The sequence below is a fragment of the Symphodus melops genome (genome assembly GCF_947650265.1).
Source record: "Symphodus melops genome assembly, chromosome: 2".
Lineage (NCBI taxonomy): Eukaryota > Metazoa > Chordata > Actinopteri > Labriformes > Labridae > Symphodus > Symphodus melops.
The window spans coordinates 2,689,429-2,704,535 of record NC_136692.1 but is presented as its reverse complement, the minus strand read 5'-3'; the positions used below and the strand labels follow the sequence as shown (position 1 = coordinate 2,704,535).

General features: G+C 45.7%; 1 protein-coding gene across 2 annotated transcripts in view; it reads left to right on the top strand.

Annotated features, from left to right (window-relative positions):
- The first annotated feature begins 856 nt into the window (after positions 1-856).
- Positions 857-15,107, top strand: part of fam184b (family with sequence similarity 184 member B) — a 23,679-nt gene continuing 9,428 nt past the window's right edge. The window contains exons 1-8 of one of the 2 annotated variants that reach the window (XM_079336979.1): positions 857-1,777; positions 7,290-7,478; positions 9,132-9,779; positions 10,308-10,443; positions 11,062-11,213; positions 11,455-11,988; positions 14,130-14,237; positions 14,325-14,623. In XM_079336979.1, coding sequence (XP_079193105.1) covers positions 1,628-1,777; positions 7,290-7,478; positions 9,132-9,779; positions 10,308-10,443; positions 11,062-11,213; positions 11,455-11,988; positions 14,130-14,237; positions 14,325-14,623 — 2,216 coding nt within the window. In that variant the 5' untranslated portion in view covers positions 857-1,627. The remainder of the gene's footprint in view (positions 1,778-7,289; positions 7,479-9,131; positions 9,780-10,307; positions 10,444-11,061; positions 11,214-11,454; positions 11,989-14,129; positions 14,238-14,324; positions 14,624-15,107) is intronic. The other variant, XM_079336980.1, reaches the window with a different exon arrangement.

Here is a 15,107-nt window from a genome sequence, read left to right as displayed (position 1 = left end):
TTCCCCCGACTTTACACAGAGATTACAAAGAGGATGGCAGGAAAAGATACGGGTGAGGTCGGAATGAAAAACGTGGCTGTTTTTTTTTTTTGGTCTCACATCTCATGGTGAAGATTTCAGGAAGTTCACATGTACCAAAGTCCTACTACTACTCACTACAGCTTGAAAGATGTGTCGATATCACAATGCATTATGGGAAGTGTAGGATAAAGTGTTTTGGGGGCTTCACAAATTTAAAGGCCTCTCTTGCTTCAAATTTTGCCAGTCTTTCAAAATCTGCCCTCCTCAATATTCACCTCGAGGTACAATGCTGATTTATTACATGGAGCCCATAGACTGTATAAAACATGGATTTGTTCTCTTTGGCCCCATCTGAGGGCCGTTATGGAGCCAAATGAAGGGGGTTGCCATATCACAAAACATTATCTGAAACATTTGATCCAGAAACAGGAAAAGAGGTGGAGCTGAGGTAGATATTAAACTACCTAGAAAACAGCTCTAACACACATGCCACCCCCTTTATCGTGCAAATGCATCATGAACTTGTAGGCTTATTATAATGAAAACTGATAAGTTATACAACAATTCACCACAGAATATTGTGAACCAATACAGAAGTAGGCTCTTCATACTGAATTATTTTTTTTGTACAACAATGTAAACATGTTTCATCTGCTTTAAAAACAGGGATTTCAGAATAAGACCTAATGGGGATGATTGGCATTTTGGAGACAGCCTCAAGTGGACACTCTGGGTACTGCAGTCTTTTGAACTTCGACATTGGCTTCATTTTTAACACCAGTGGATGTGTAATGTTGAGGTAGTTTAAGAAAATAAAGTTATATCAGAAAACTTATTGGCTTACCAGTCAATATAATATATGTGATAGAAGTACAGTAATCTATAAACTGCCTTTCAGAAACAACAACACGGATTTGTAGTGGAGGCTGTGAGTACACCTTTAGGCTGTAATATGTTTATTGTACTGTCAGCGTATTTCTGTTTACGACATCTGACTTGGCGAGTAAAATCACACGACTAGACCCCCCAGAGACCCTCCTCCTCCTCCTGTCCTCCTCACGGTGATCGGCATTGATACAGCAGCGCCGGTAGGGGCGGGGCAGCACTGCAGCAGTGCGCTTCTCTCGAGCTGTCTCCGGTAATGTTCCACAGGATACGCACGCCCCTCTCCGCCCCTGCCGCGAGACAGGTGGTTGGACTGTGATGCCTCCATCCGCGAGCGCTCCCTCTTAGAATAAGGGAAAAAATATCCCACACATAGCCTGTAATCTGTTTACGGGCAGCGAAGGGTCGGTCGGCGCGAGCGCGTCCCCGATGGACTCCCAGCGTGTGACCTCCCCGATCACCGGGCGGATAGCGGGAGAGGGGGGCAACAACCGGAACGCACGAGGAGGAGAGCCCCACCGATTCGACCACCTAATGTTTTCCAGCGAATCGCTCAAGCTGCTGTTCACGGGAGGGGGTCTACCGAGGGAGGAATGAGATGCCAGAGTGAAAAGTTGACACGATTTTTGGTGGGAATTTGCATCCGAGAGGCGGCGGCGGCGGGATCATTTGTGACTATCCTCCGGTTTGGAAGTTCCCCCTTGTGTGGAGGAGGTTCATTATGGCTTCGGGCGCCGGTAAGGCTGCACAGCCCCCCGGGCCGGGCTCCGCCGTTAACGGGACTGCGGCAGACTTCCAAAACATCGAGCAGGAGCTGTACGACTACCAGATGCACAGCAAGATGTGCAAGAAGATCGCTCAGCTCACCAAGGTAAGACCTGCCGGTGACACCGAGAGATGCGCGCGTCCGGGGCGGCTGGGACGCACGCGCTGTCACCGAGTGTGTGATTGGAGGATCTTGATGGCTTCCTCTCCGCTGCCATCACTCTGTAACATAATTACATGGTGAAAACGTGACCTATGATAGATGATATACCACAGGGAGCCCAACAGATACCACTGCAATTTTCCTTTCTTTATAAAATTGATCGTTTTTGGGGATGAATCATTGGAGACACCAGAGAACTGTCCCTCAGAGAATAAGCCCCAGAAATTCTTACGTGCTTAAACATTATCGATACCTGCCTGCCTAATTACCTCTTAGAAAACTTCAATCAGGGTTCGTTTGTCTTCGTGACTGACAAAGTAATCAGACATCTGCTGTCAGTCAGGGTTTTGGGTGCAGGCTGCAGATCTCCAGCAAATTGAGAGCAAAAAAAACCCTCCAGTACACCGTGGCACCAATTAAGAGCGACGTGATTATCAGTTTATCTGCGGATTGCCTTTACTGTGCATATGGGTTTTTCTTTTAGATTAGACCATTAAATGACAAAAAGGTGACATCTTAACAATTCATAATTATGCTTCTGTGTCTGATCACAAGATAAAAATCAAGTTATCAATGTGATTGGTGCAGCAAACCTCGCATTTTACATAAAAAAAGGTCAATATTTTTAAGTGAATTAAAAGAAAATGCATTGATTGAGTAATATTTCACATTTATGACACGATCACAATCAGTCCTCATTAGTGGCTGTGTTTTCCTCTATTCAGAAACAGCAGCTCCAGTGTCTGTTTCTGCTGGTTTTTTCATACAGTAAGCAGAGCTATATGGAGATTCTCCCTCTCCCTGGTTCACAATAATGCTTACAGAAGCAGGGCATGACCCATTGCTTGTTGAGCTATGACAATTACTGATGACTGTGCAGTTCCCCATCTTCCCTTATGGGTTCACCTCTGTGTGTGTGTGTGTGTGTGAGTTGTTTAGGAACATGTCTGCAATGCAATATCGGCTCCATTGCTGCAGTCGTATTTGCGTGTATTGCTCGGAGAGCTTCTTCTTTATAGGCGCACACAAACAAAGATGACACAGTAGAGAGGTCAGCACTTGTGTCTGTGCTTGTTAGTGAAATCTGCCAGCCAAGTCTTTCTACCTCTCATGCCCCTCCGCTCCTTCCATCCTAATAAAAATAGAAGACAGGACTTGTTTCTCGCTCTCTCTCTCTCTGTTTCCCTCTCTTGAAAAACTTTATGCAAGCCCTGCCAGCCCTGACTCTTTCAGCTCTTTGATGACCAAAGTGAATAAATTTGAAACTGGCAGCGCTGATGAAATATAAGAATCATCAAATTGGATATTTGGCGTAAGCACTTTCTCTGAGCTCGGGGATGCTGGGAATGTGACACATGGTTTATTGGAGTGTTTTGGGGCAGTGGAGAGGAAGTGAGAAATGGGTCAGCTGTGGTAACCTTATATATTTAATAACCCCACCACACACACACACAGACACACAGACACACACACACACACACACACACACATGCACTTGTACTTAGCACACCTCCTCTTCCACTCAGCTATCCACACACACTTCTGCTTGACTTACACTGCACCCTCCCCCCACCCACCTCCATCGAGAGTATAGCCTGTCCTGGTTGAATGGGTGCTGCTTAATATAAACCAGTAGCACGTCGGAGTGTGTTTACAACAAGCCAATAGAAAGAAAATGAGGGCTGACCAGGCCAGCTGCTGTGAATGTTCACATAAGCTTGTGCGTGGACGGGCATACACAAACCCACATGAGTGCCAAGAGGCGTGTGTATCGTGTCTTTACATGACTCACAGAAACCAACAGCAGCATATTAAAGTCTGTCTCTGAGTTAATATATGCACAAACATTTGATTGGCGGCTCTAAATCTGTCTTTCTTTGTAGTTTCCTGCGCTTAGCTATAGCTTACCCTGTCACAATGCTCCATGCTTTGTAATCCAGCACAACTGGTACTGGCTTTGATATGTGTGTAGGTGTGTGTGTGTGTGTGTGTGTGTATGTGTGTGTAGGTGTGGGCTGATGTAAGAAAAAAAGAGTGCTTGCCTGCTCGTCTCTTTGCCTAACCTCTCCTCTGTGCACCATCCCTTCACTCCACATCTCGCTCCTGTTTCAACAGCCTCGTCTCAGCGAGCTCTCTTTTACACCAAAGACAACAGATTCATTTCATGCTTTGCTGACTATGAAGTTACCGTCAATAAGCGCAGGCACTGGCTCGCGAGGCTACATGAATAACGTCAGCGACTGGCACAATCAATATGGGGGATCTCGAGAGAAGGATTTACAGTAGCAGGAGGCTCTGGCTCCCTCTATCCGAACTGCTCCAACAAGCGTCTCAAGGATTTACACCCGAGAAGAAGAATTCAAGATTAAAACTGTATTTCACCTGAATTTATTGGGTTCGAAACACACTGCAACCTCTTATGTTGAAAAGGGAAGCTCATGCAATAAAATGCAGTTCCTCGAGTGTCCACTAGAGGCTCGTTCAAAAAACCGAGAAACCCCATTAGATATAATTTCAACCTCTTGTTATAAAGAGTACAAAATATTTTATTTGTTCCTTCTTTCAAGTTTTAAAGAATAAAGATGTGGTTGATGTGAAATAGCTACCGTAAAGCGTCTGCTGTACAGTGAGAGTGGAAACAAGAAACCGACTGATGATGCAAATCCTGAGCTAACTTTAGCCGCTAACTTGAGCCTCGCCCAAGTTTTTAGGTTCCGCACAAGTGGAAATTATGAGGTAAAGGCGCTAACACGCTACAGTGAGTCTTTGAAATGCCACTGAAATGACTCATTCATGTCAAGGAGACAGAAATATCTATTTAAAGTTTGCTAACTTAAGCTAACATTAGCCTCTGTCACATTCAAGTAAGAAACGAAAAGTTTTTTTTTTTATATTTAGTCGTACTGCTAAAAAATGTAAATACATAAAGTCTCGAAGTCATATGGAAAAATGAACTTGACCTATATGAGCATGTAATGAAAAAATAACATTAGCATTTGAATCAGCAATCAGCTAAACACACACACACACACACACACAGACTGCGCAAACAACTGGTCCAATTATAGTTTTCTGGAGTGTTTGGTTAGCATTAAATGTCGTGATGGCTTCAAAACCTTACAAAGAGCTTAAATGGTCCTGATTATTCAACATCAGTGCCTCACCATATTAATGCTCCTGTCAAATCAAAAAATGATTTCCTCCACAACAGGAGGAAATCATTTTTTTAAATTAAGGACATCAATATGTTAGAGTTGAAAAATAAATGAAAGTGTTTTTTTGAAAGTTGTGTAACATTCTCGCTGAGCTCTAAAGTTGTGGTCGCCGTGCATCTTTCCGGCTGGTCCTGAAAAGGTTCTGGGATCGCTGGTTTGGATCTTAACTCGCTTCAGGAGAATCGTCTTTTCTCCTTTGTTATTTACCTCCTTCCATCGTCAGCCTCGCTTTCAAACTGGCCATCGAGGACAGCCAGGATCAGCTCGCACACTTGCTCCTCAAAAAGCCTGCCCTCGATTCAGTGTCCCCTCTCATGCCTGTGAGTCACGCGTAATAGTTTGCGAGGCAAAGTTCAACGCGCTGTGATGTGACTGAATACCAAAGCGTCTCTTTTACTGTTTGGCGGACAGGAAGTGGAGAGGAGGTGTGTTTGTGATTAATCTGTCCATCGTCAATATCTGTTGAAGAATTCTAAGAAACACAACATAGATCAATGGACATCCAAAGTGTTGAGACCATGCGTGTGTGCAACAGAGATGCACACACATGTACACACGTACACGTACACACACACACACACACACACACACACACACACACACACACACACACACACACACACACACACACACACACACACACACACACACACACACACAGAATGTCCGGCCGTGCTGTGCCAGCTGTGTGCCGCAGACAGTGAGGCGTCTGGGTAAAATATGAGCCTCTGTGTCCCCCTGCTTACACACATGCACACGCACACACACACACACACACACACACACACACACACACACACCTCGGTCAGTGTGTAAGTGAGCCGTCAGGGTCAGCAGGAGTGGATGATGACACTGTAGACATGGCGTAGAGGGTAAAGTGAATAGTGGGGAGAAACAGGCCATATTTCAGGTGTTAGTCAGGATCTATATTTGTCAGACATGCAGGCAGGCGGGAGAATCTCTGCATGAAGCTGCAGGGAGCGGACTATATTAACACACACACAGGACTTTGTGTACAGGACAAACACACAGTTTGTTAGTGTTGCTATTTAACCTCTATTATTTGTGTTTGGGGATTATTGTGTTTCCATGTCAGTCAGTGTAAATCTGATTGTTGTCATGACGCTGCCAGCTCAAAACGTTAAGCCCCATCGTGTTGATTCTGTGGATCCAGTTTTGCGATGGGTTTAAGTAATACAGAGAGGAAAAACAACCCTGCAGATCTGACCAATGAGGATGTGAACTTTGAGCCCTTGGATAATGTAGCACCAAACAATAATGCAGTGAATCCCAAGGTGGGGCGAGGGACCCCTAGGGGTGGCTTGGAGTTATTACAGGCTCACCAAAAAAACACAATGCACACAGTTTTCACTGCAAGCAAACATGGCACATTTTGTGAAAAGACTTCCAGGTGTACATGAGGCTGAAAATGAATCCGCACCAGGTGTCAGAGACTCTGAAGTTTTTATGTTACGGTGTCACTTTTAACTGCTTCACATTTAAGAGTCGTTTGTTGCTGCTGTCCTTTAGAGCGAGTACGGTTTCAATCACACAATCCTCTGATTCTCACACAGTCTGCACCGAAGTCTTTCAGTGTCAGCTTAGACTCAGAAATGATCGGCTGTTTCAACATGAACTTACTCTGCAGTTGGATCCAAAAATAGCACATGTGCTCCATGAAAGCCATTTTTTTTTACTCAATCCCTTGACCCAAGGGACAGAAAAGCTGAAAAAAAACAAAAAACTTTTCAGCTGCTTTTAAAAAAAAAAAAAATCCCTCAAAATAATCACAGAGAAAGCCCTGAGTCATGGCAGCTGAAAATACAACACACTGTGACGAGTTCTGATAGATGTCTGGGTGTGCGGACTCTGCAGGGTACACGACGTCAGGGGGGCTGGAAGTCAGTCATGGTCGGGGTTCCTAAGAGAAGTCGACTTTTCACTGCACACATTTTGTTTTAACACGTTTGAATGTACATGATCGTTAACATTTAACTAAATTACAGACCACTAAAGTAAGTGTACAAAACCTATCACAAGTATGAGTTTACTGATTTCAGGAGGGTCTGCAGTCTCTTCCTCACCCTGACATCTGATGTATTTCAAATATGAAGAGAAAGCATGACATGATGATAAAAAAAAAAACATCTCAAAGCCAATTTTTTACAATTTTCATGTCTTTAAGGGAAACGTTTGAACATCATTAAGGACGCTGCTTGCGTGTTGTTGACTATTTCCAGGTGATTTATTCTCTGAACATGAAGAATGAGGAGCAGGAGGCGGCCCTGCAGGCCTTGAGCCACGCCCACCACGAGGAGCTGCACCGCATCCTGATGGAGACGTGCCACGAAGGGGAGGGGTCAGCGCTGAGGACACGCCTCCTGGAGCTGCAGGATTCTCTTGATGAGCAGCAGAGAGTTGGAGCCCAGGTGTGTGTGTGTGTGTGTGTGTGTGTTTGAGAGCTCCCTTAACCTCCTGATCATGAGATTAACTGACCTTATTCAAGGACAAGCTGTGCTGCTGGTATTTAGCGTGTAAACTCCCAAGGGGGAGCAGCCAACCGCGCACGCCCCTCATGTGACCCACAACAGTCAAGCTCATTTAGAGAGCCTCATACCGTCACCCTGTCCACGACTTCATGCCTAATTTACATTCTGCACACCACAATGAGACGTCACCGTGAATCAGAAACACCCGTTGGATGCACCCTGGAAGTCGAACGCATCTAAACAACGAAAGATTTAAAACATTTACACCGACCTTAATCTAGTGTGTCGCCCTGCTCATCTGTGATGTTATTCATCATCCTTGTTTTGCTGTTTTGCTGATGGCTTTTTTTTTTCTTCTGCAAGTTCAACAAATGAACTAATGAGTCCAACACCAACACGCGAATGCATCCCTACATGTGAGCTAGTGGCTTTCTTTTTCAGACAAAGTGTGGTTTTCTGTTTTTCGGTGACCGGAGGCATAAACACAACCCATGTGCAAAGAGAAAGTAGGTTAAAGCCAAAGGAATACATCATTAATAGTAGGAGGAATACATTTCACAAATTGGAGCAGGCCAGAGTCATAGAAGTACGTGCAGAAAGCAGAAAGCATGTCAACGTCAGAGAGCAGATCAGTGAAAATAAACTCCCCCTATTGCATGAGGATTTTGGCTCATTTTTTGGGGGGGGTCTACCCACGAGTTTAGCTTTGTTGCTCTGTACGCAAGTACACAATCCGTACAAGTTATACCTCGTTGTAAAGGTGAATAATCAGGCTTTCCAACAATATATAATACAACACCAGTTAGTATTATTAAAGGGGCAAAATAATTGACCAAAAAAATAAAGTTTTCAAAAGGTCCAACTTCAAAGCTCTCCCAGAGTTCAATGTATAAGTGGTTAGCGATGTCTCCTCACAGTGAGGAGGTTCCTGGTTCAATTCCCTGTCTGTCTGTCGCTGTGTGGAGTCTGCATGTTCTCCCCGTGCATGCGTGGGTTCTCTTCGGGTTCTCTCCGGCTTCCTCACACAGTCCAAACACGTGCTCATTAGGTTCCTGCTGACTCTTAAATTGTCCGTCGGTGTGAATGTGAGTGTGGCTGGTTGTCTGGGTGAATAGTCCAGGGTGTAACCCCGCCTCTCGCCCAATGGCATAGTGTATAGATAATGGCTGGATGAATAAACAGTATTAGTTCTGCAGGACAGCATTACTGTCATTACACTGAATCTGCTTTGTTGGGCTTCAAAAACTCAAATCCAGAACCCAGGCTGAGGTCACTAAGACCACGTTCTTTAGCAGTCTGTGGTCGTGACCGAGACGTGAAGAAACGTGACGCTTCTCTTGCAAGGAGATTCATGGTTCCTTCAGGGAGATGACCACGATATTTGAAACATTGCCGATGTGTGTTACAAGATTGTCTCCCCTCACCTTTTTGCTTTTCATACCTTTCTTAACTTCCTACATCCTGATGTAGAGAGAGCAGGCTGCTCACTCTGCAGATTATTACCTTTATGGACACTGTTTTGTCTTTTGTCTCTCTGGAATGGCCTGCTGTGTTCAAACACGGTGTGTAACATCACATCTTCTGTGCCTGCAGGTGCAGGCAGACTTCGAGTGCTTCCGCATACACGTGGAGGAGAGGGAGCGTGAAACCGAGGCGGAGCTGAGGAAGGAGTTTGAGGAGAGGCTCCAGTTTGCGGAAGAGGAGCTCCAGGAGGTCAAGGCCCAGATGAGCGACGCCCAAGAGGAGAGCGATCGTCTGAGCAAAGAGCTGGAGAAGGCCCAGGAGCAGATCCAGGAGCTGGAGGCCAAATGTGAGGAGATGCAGAAAACGGCCGACGAGGGGAGGCCGAGTGATGAAGACGAGAGACAGAAAGAGGAGGAGGACAGACAGACGGAGGCAGACTTGAAAAGAGTGAAAGCCCTTCTGGAGGAGGTGAGGGAGCTGAAGGAGGAGAGGGATCGAGCGGAGGCGGAGCGGAGGCGAGCGCAGAAGGAGGAGCGGGAGCAGTGGGAGCAGAGGATGAGCCACCTGAACGAGGAGAAAGAGGAGATGAGGAGGAAGATGGAGGCGGAGTGGAGGGAGGAACGGCAGAGGTGGGAGGAGAGGGAGGAGGAGGAGAAGAAAGGGATGCACAGCGCTCTGAGGGAGAGGGTGAAGAGGGCCGAGGCCGAGGTGGAAAGTCACCTGGAGAGGTTGGCCGAGAGCAAGAGGAACACGGTCAAACTGCAGGAACGGATACAGGTAGAGAAACACACACATTACCCACAATCCTTTTCTCCTGACTGAAACTGGAATCCCAAGCTGTGGAAGATGGGAGGAATGTTTCTCTCAGCTAGTGATGGTGTTAATGGGAAACGAGGGAGCAGGGAGAGAAAAGAGAGGTGGGATCTTGCTTGTCTTAACTGCAGGCTGCCCTTCCCTGAGTGCAATTCCCACTGCCAGCTAATGAGCAGGATAGATTCGCTGCAACACCACCATTACCACCTCATGGATGAGCATTAAGAAGCCCGATGAGAGCTGGCACAGAGCTGACATAAGCCCTGGCAGTAAACCATTAAAAGCTCACAGCGAGGCCCGATAGCTCCCTGACTCACCACATTTTATCCGATTTTTTTTTTCCTTCCTTGTCTCGGGTTCTTTCTTCCCTCCCGCTCGTCTGTGTCAAATTTGTGTCGCGCTCCTCTCTCCCCCTCACATTTATTTTCTCTCTGTCTCTCTCCCTCCCCACGCTCTTTGTCAACCGACTGCATCGAACCCTCTTCGCTCCAGGACCTGGAGGAGGAGCTGGAGCTGGACCGGAGGCGTGTTTCGGAAGCAGAGGGCGTGGCCAAACGGGCGGAGGAAGAGCTGGGCGTGGCTAAGGAGAGGCTGTTGCTGCAGGAGGACGAGCTGCAGAGCAGAGCAGGTGATCACTCAGTCCGCGCCTGTCTCACCTGTCTGCTGAGCGCAGTGCATTTCCATTACTCACTGTGACTCAGCCGGCGTTAATGAAGTTATAGCCTCACGCCTTTATAATATATACAGAAAATGCAACACAAGCACATTATTCATCTTGCAGACGGGGGGAACAGTTTCATCAAAGTGTCATAAACACCCAGTCAGCAATAAAGCCCCAAATGTTATTTATTGCATGAGAAAGATTTTAGTTTTGGGTTCTTTTCCCTTCAGTATTGGTCTATTCTGCTCCTGTTATAAACCATCGATCAATATCGACTTTATTGATGACTCCCTCAGGGAAATGTAGGATTCCAGCAGCATATAAGACAAAAATAAAATGTAGCCGGTAACAGAAAAGTAACAATATAAAGAATAAGATAAAATAAATAAAAGAGCACTCTCAGTTGGAAAAAAGAAAAATATAGAAAATATGGCTAAAACAATGATTATTATTATTATTGCACTGTGGGCGAGATTATTGCACATACTGCACATAATATGTGTGTGTGCTTATTTGCGTTTGTGTGTTCTTGTTTGTAACTTGCCCGTGTGTGTGTGTGTGTGTGTGTGTGTGTGCGTGTGTCAGAGGAGCTGCAGAACCGCGGCGGCTGCGAGGTGTGTGTGTGTGCTGAGGTGGAGGAGCTGAGGAGCCAGGTGAGCCGGCTGCAGAGCAAGAACAGAGAGCTGGAGCTGCAGAGCAGCGGCAGGAACAGCGACCACGCCCGGCAGATACGCCAGGTAAAACACACAATCACACACCCGTACACACACACACACACACACACAAAATAAAAAAATAATAATTTAAAGATGTCATTTTAGGCTCCTTGAACATTTTCACACAGTTATTATTTCATTGTTCAAAAAATCTGAAGATCAATGGATGAATAAGTTATCCTTAGTTGCAGCCCTACATTACAATGCAGCACGTGTGTAGTTGGACTTCTGGTCATGCAGAGTGTGTCGCTTGTGTTCCCAGCATGCTGAGGCTCTGTCCAGTCTGCGCTCTGAGATGGTGAGAGCTCAGACAGAAGAGCTGCGTCGCATCCAAAAACACGCAGACGACGAGAGGGACAAGCTGCAGACGGAGATCGAAAAGGAGAGAGAAACCCTGCAGAAGGAGAGGGAACACGAGAAGGACGAGTTTGAGAGACTGCAGAGGGAGAGGGAGGAGGAGAAGGAGGTGGTGCACAAGGAGGTGGAGGAGGCGAGGGAGCGTCTGAGGAGAGAAAAGGAGGAGGAGGTGGACCGGCTGCGGAAGGAGCTGGAAGTGGAGAGGGTTCGCGGTCGCTCGCAGCTGGACAAGAGCATCGAGCAGGTGGAGCAGGAGAGGGCCAACGTGCAGCAGAAGCTGGAGGAGGAGAAGAGACGGTTGGTGGAGAAGGCCGAGGAGGACAGGAAACGCTTGAAGGAGCAGGTGCGGAAGGCGATAGAGGAGGTGATGAGGAGGCACGCAGCCGAACTTCAAAACGTCCAGGAAGCCCTGAGCTCAGAGAAGAAGACCAACCAAGAGGTCAGAACCTGTGTTATGATATGCAGCAATCAACCACGACCAAATACTTAACTCAGATGAGGCTCACAAATCTATTCATCTAGATCAATCCAAAGTTTGTCACTGAGGGTCCGTGACTTCCATATATCATCATCCATATTTAGGATACCACTAACAAATGCTGGTTCCATTTCTAGATACTGCAATTTAAAAACAATGCAGCACTTATTTCCCTGGAAATTTGACTCGTTGTATCCGAGCTTCATGACTCATTACAGATGACAGCGGGGGAAAAAAAGGGAGGGATAAAGTTAGACATAAAGATTAATGCTACATGTTATTTTTAAGGGCTCGTTATCTTCAGATATTAATATATCACAATGTCTTATTAAATACTTGTCTTGCTGTAAATCCATTATAATGGAATTGCTGCGGCCACCTAACGCACATCATATGTTTTCCATCATATGATAAAGTAATGCATCTCATTGTACGGTATAGACAGTGAAGGTGTCCCTCAGGGTTCAAAGCCCGGACCACTGCTGTTTGCCTTTCATTTGCTTCATTTATCTATCATGTTGAAACGGTGCAATCATTTTCTTGCAATGCAGATAAAATTCAGTTGTGCTCAATCAGTGAAGCTCAAATTAAACCCGTCAGTGAAACAAACTCAGAGCGTCAGATCAGCACATCTTCTTCTCTGTCGCTCAGACATGACGGGGCAAATATGTCCGAGAATTAGTCCATGCATCTGTATTAAGGCAACTCCCTATTATGCAAGTGCCATATTGTTTTAAAGTTGATGAATTGATGAATTAGCATGATCATTTGAACATGTCTAAAATGTCGACATCATGAAACACGGTTTACAGGCACGGCGTTTCGCCCAATCTACCAGTAATCCACATAATCCCATAATCAGAAACACTTTTCAAGTGTGTTATTTTTAAATTGGAGCTGCATGTTTCTGTCTTTGTCGGAGCCTTTGAGCAGACTGTAGTGCTACAAAGGGACAGGTTCTGTTGTGAAAGAGGACCCGGTGCATTTATCGGAGTTTTAAAAATAGCGCCGTGTCAGCCAGCTCGTCATAAAACGCGTAATTATTTTAGTTTTAGCTTCACTCAGACTTGTGGTTTATTATTTTGAATACAAGGACAAACCGTTTGGGATTTATCGTCTTCCCGTTCACACTGCTGTGACAGAAATACTTCCCCCTGCTCTCAGACTGTCACATGCAAATGAGCATTTTGTAGAGACGCTCTTTAAGAAAACAGAATCCAGCTGACATCAAACTGTATTAAACGCCTTTTCTTAATTCATGAACACTTCTGAAGCTTGTGTTTTTTTTTTTACAGAATGAAACATTAAGGGAATCAGTGTTATCAACCCTCACCAACCACAGCCGCATGTTTCCTCTTAAATTCTTAAATATGAACATTTTTAGAGCGCCGCAGAGGGACGGGAAGGACACAGTACTGTGTTCAAAATGCAAAGATGTGAAGAATGCCTGACAGAATCAGACACTCTTCACAGACAGATGTGTAAAAAACAAAGAAGACCCAAATGCAGAAAACGAAACTAAAGAATTCATTAAACAGAAAAAGACAAACGTGTATTAATTTAGGGTTTTTTAAACTCCGAGAACGACATGTGGCAAAGGACAAAGACCAGAGCCGTCCGCTTTGAGGACCAAACTAACCACGAGCGGCCTGTACCGCCTGTTCTCTATAAAGCTCAGCATTTGTCCGAAGCGTAAAAAACAACATCAGTGTCATCCTTTTTTTTTTGTCTCTGAACTCACACAGCGCTCTCATTTAAAAAAATAGTTTAACTTCTGGAGCCGCCATCTTGCTCATCATCGTGCGTCATTGTTTTTACATTTTTTTTGACAGTGTTCGTAACCTAGCAACACGAAGCAGCGATGTGAAACAGTTAGTATGCACACGTCCTCTGTCCTCTCTTGACCCTGTGGGATATCTCGCCCTAACGGCGGCGAGCCGATGATCTGAATATTTATCATACCAGACTTTTTTGATGTCATGTTCCTGCCCTTTGAGCCTTCGTATTATAATATGCACCTCATCATGGCTAATTATTAAGTATGCCGAGTAATGAGGAAATGATAATAACACAGTTTTGATGAGGATGCATTTTGTTGGAAGGTGTGTGCACACTTGGAGGTGGAGAGAAGAAGCAGCGAGGAGCTCCGCAGTCTGCTGGAGAAGGAAAGAGAGGAGCTCAGGACAAAACTGAGGGACGCTAATAACGAGGTCAGAGGTCACATCTCACTCGTTGATTGTGTATTTCTATCAGATTAGGACTATAGATGGTAACACCTGGTGTGTGTGTGCTCTCAGATCTGCAGGCTGGAGTCAGTCATCCGGAAACAAGACAAGAAAGAGAAGGTGGCCCCGGACGCCGCGCCCTCATGTGGGCCGCAGTGCTCCCGCCAGGAGGAGGAGCTCCACCAGACACGGACTCGACTGGCTCGGTTACAGGAGGAAGCGGACAAGCAGCGGGAGAGACAGCAGCGGGACATCGCGTCCCTGAGAGCCGACAAACACCGTCTGGAGGAGAAGGTCCTGGAGCAGAGCCGATTGAACGCCGAGAGGAGTCTTCTGGAGCAGGGTCAGCGGCACACGGAGGACCGGATCAGGTAGCAGAGTACACGCCGACCTGCCAGACCTGCTTTAGGCTGACATCAAAAGTCTAACCTCCTGTTTAGCAGATCACAGAGGAAGATCAAAGCTGAGCCAAGAAAACACTCGATATGGCTCCCAAGCACCGACGGCATCTTTCCCCCTCACTTTCATTTGAATTAGCTTTTTTTTGACAAGTGAAGTACAAAAACATGCCAAGACATTAGTGCGAGCAATTAACAAGATACACGATTAGAAGGCGTCGTGCATCAGTGAAATGTAAATCAATAACACAATCCAGTTAAACTTTTTTTTTTTTCAGGGAACAATTAACCTGTCGTGTCTCATCCAGTGATTCTATATCAAACAGCCTCGCCTACATTAAATACTGACACTCACTGAAAACAGCTGTTTGCTCTCATTTTAACAGGGTTTAGAGGCGTTTAAATTAAATCTTCAGCGTAGGCAAGAAGTTCTCCTTCAGCGTGGATTATCGTCTCT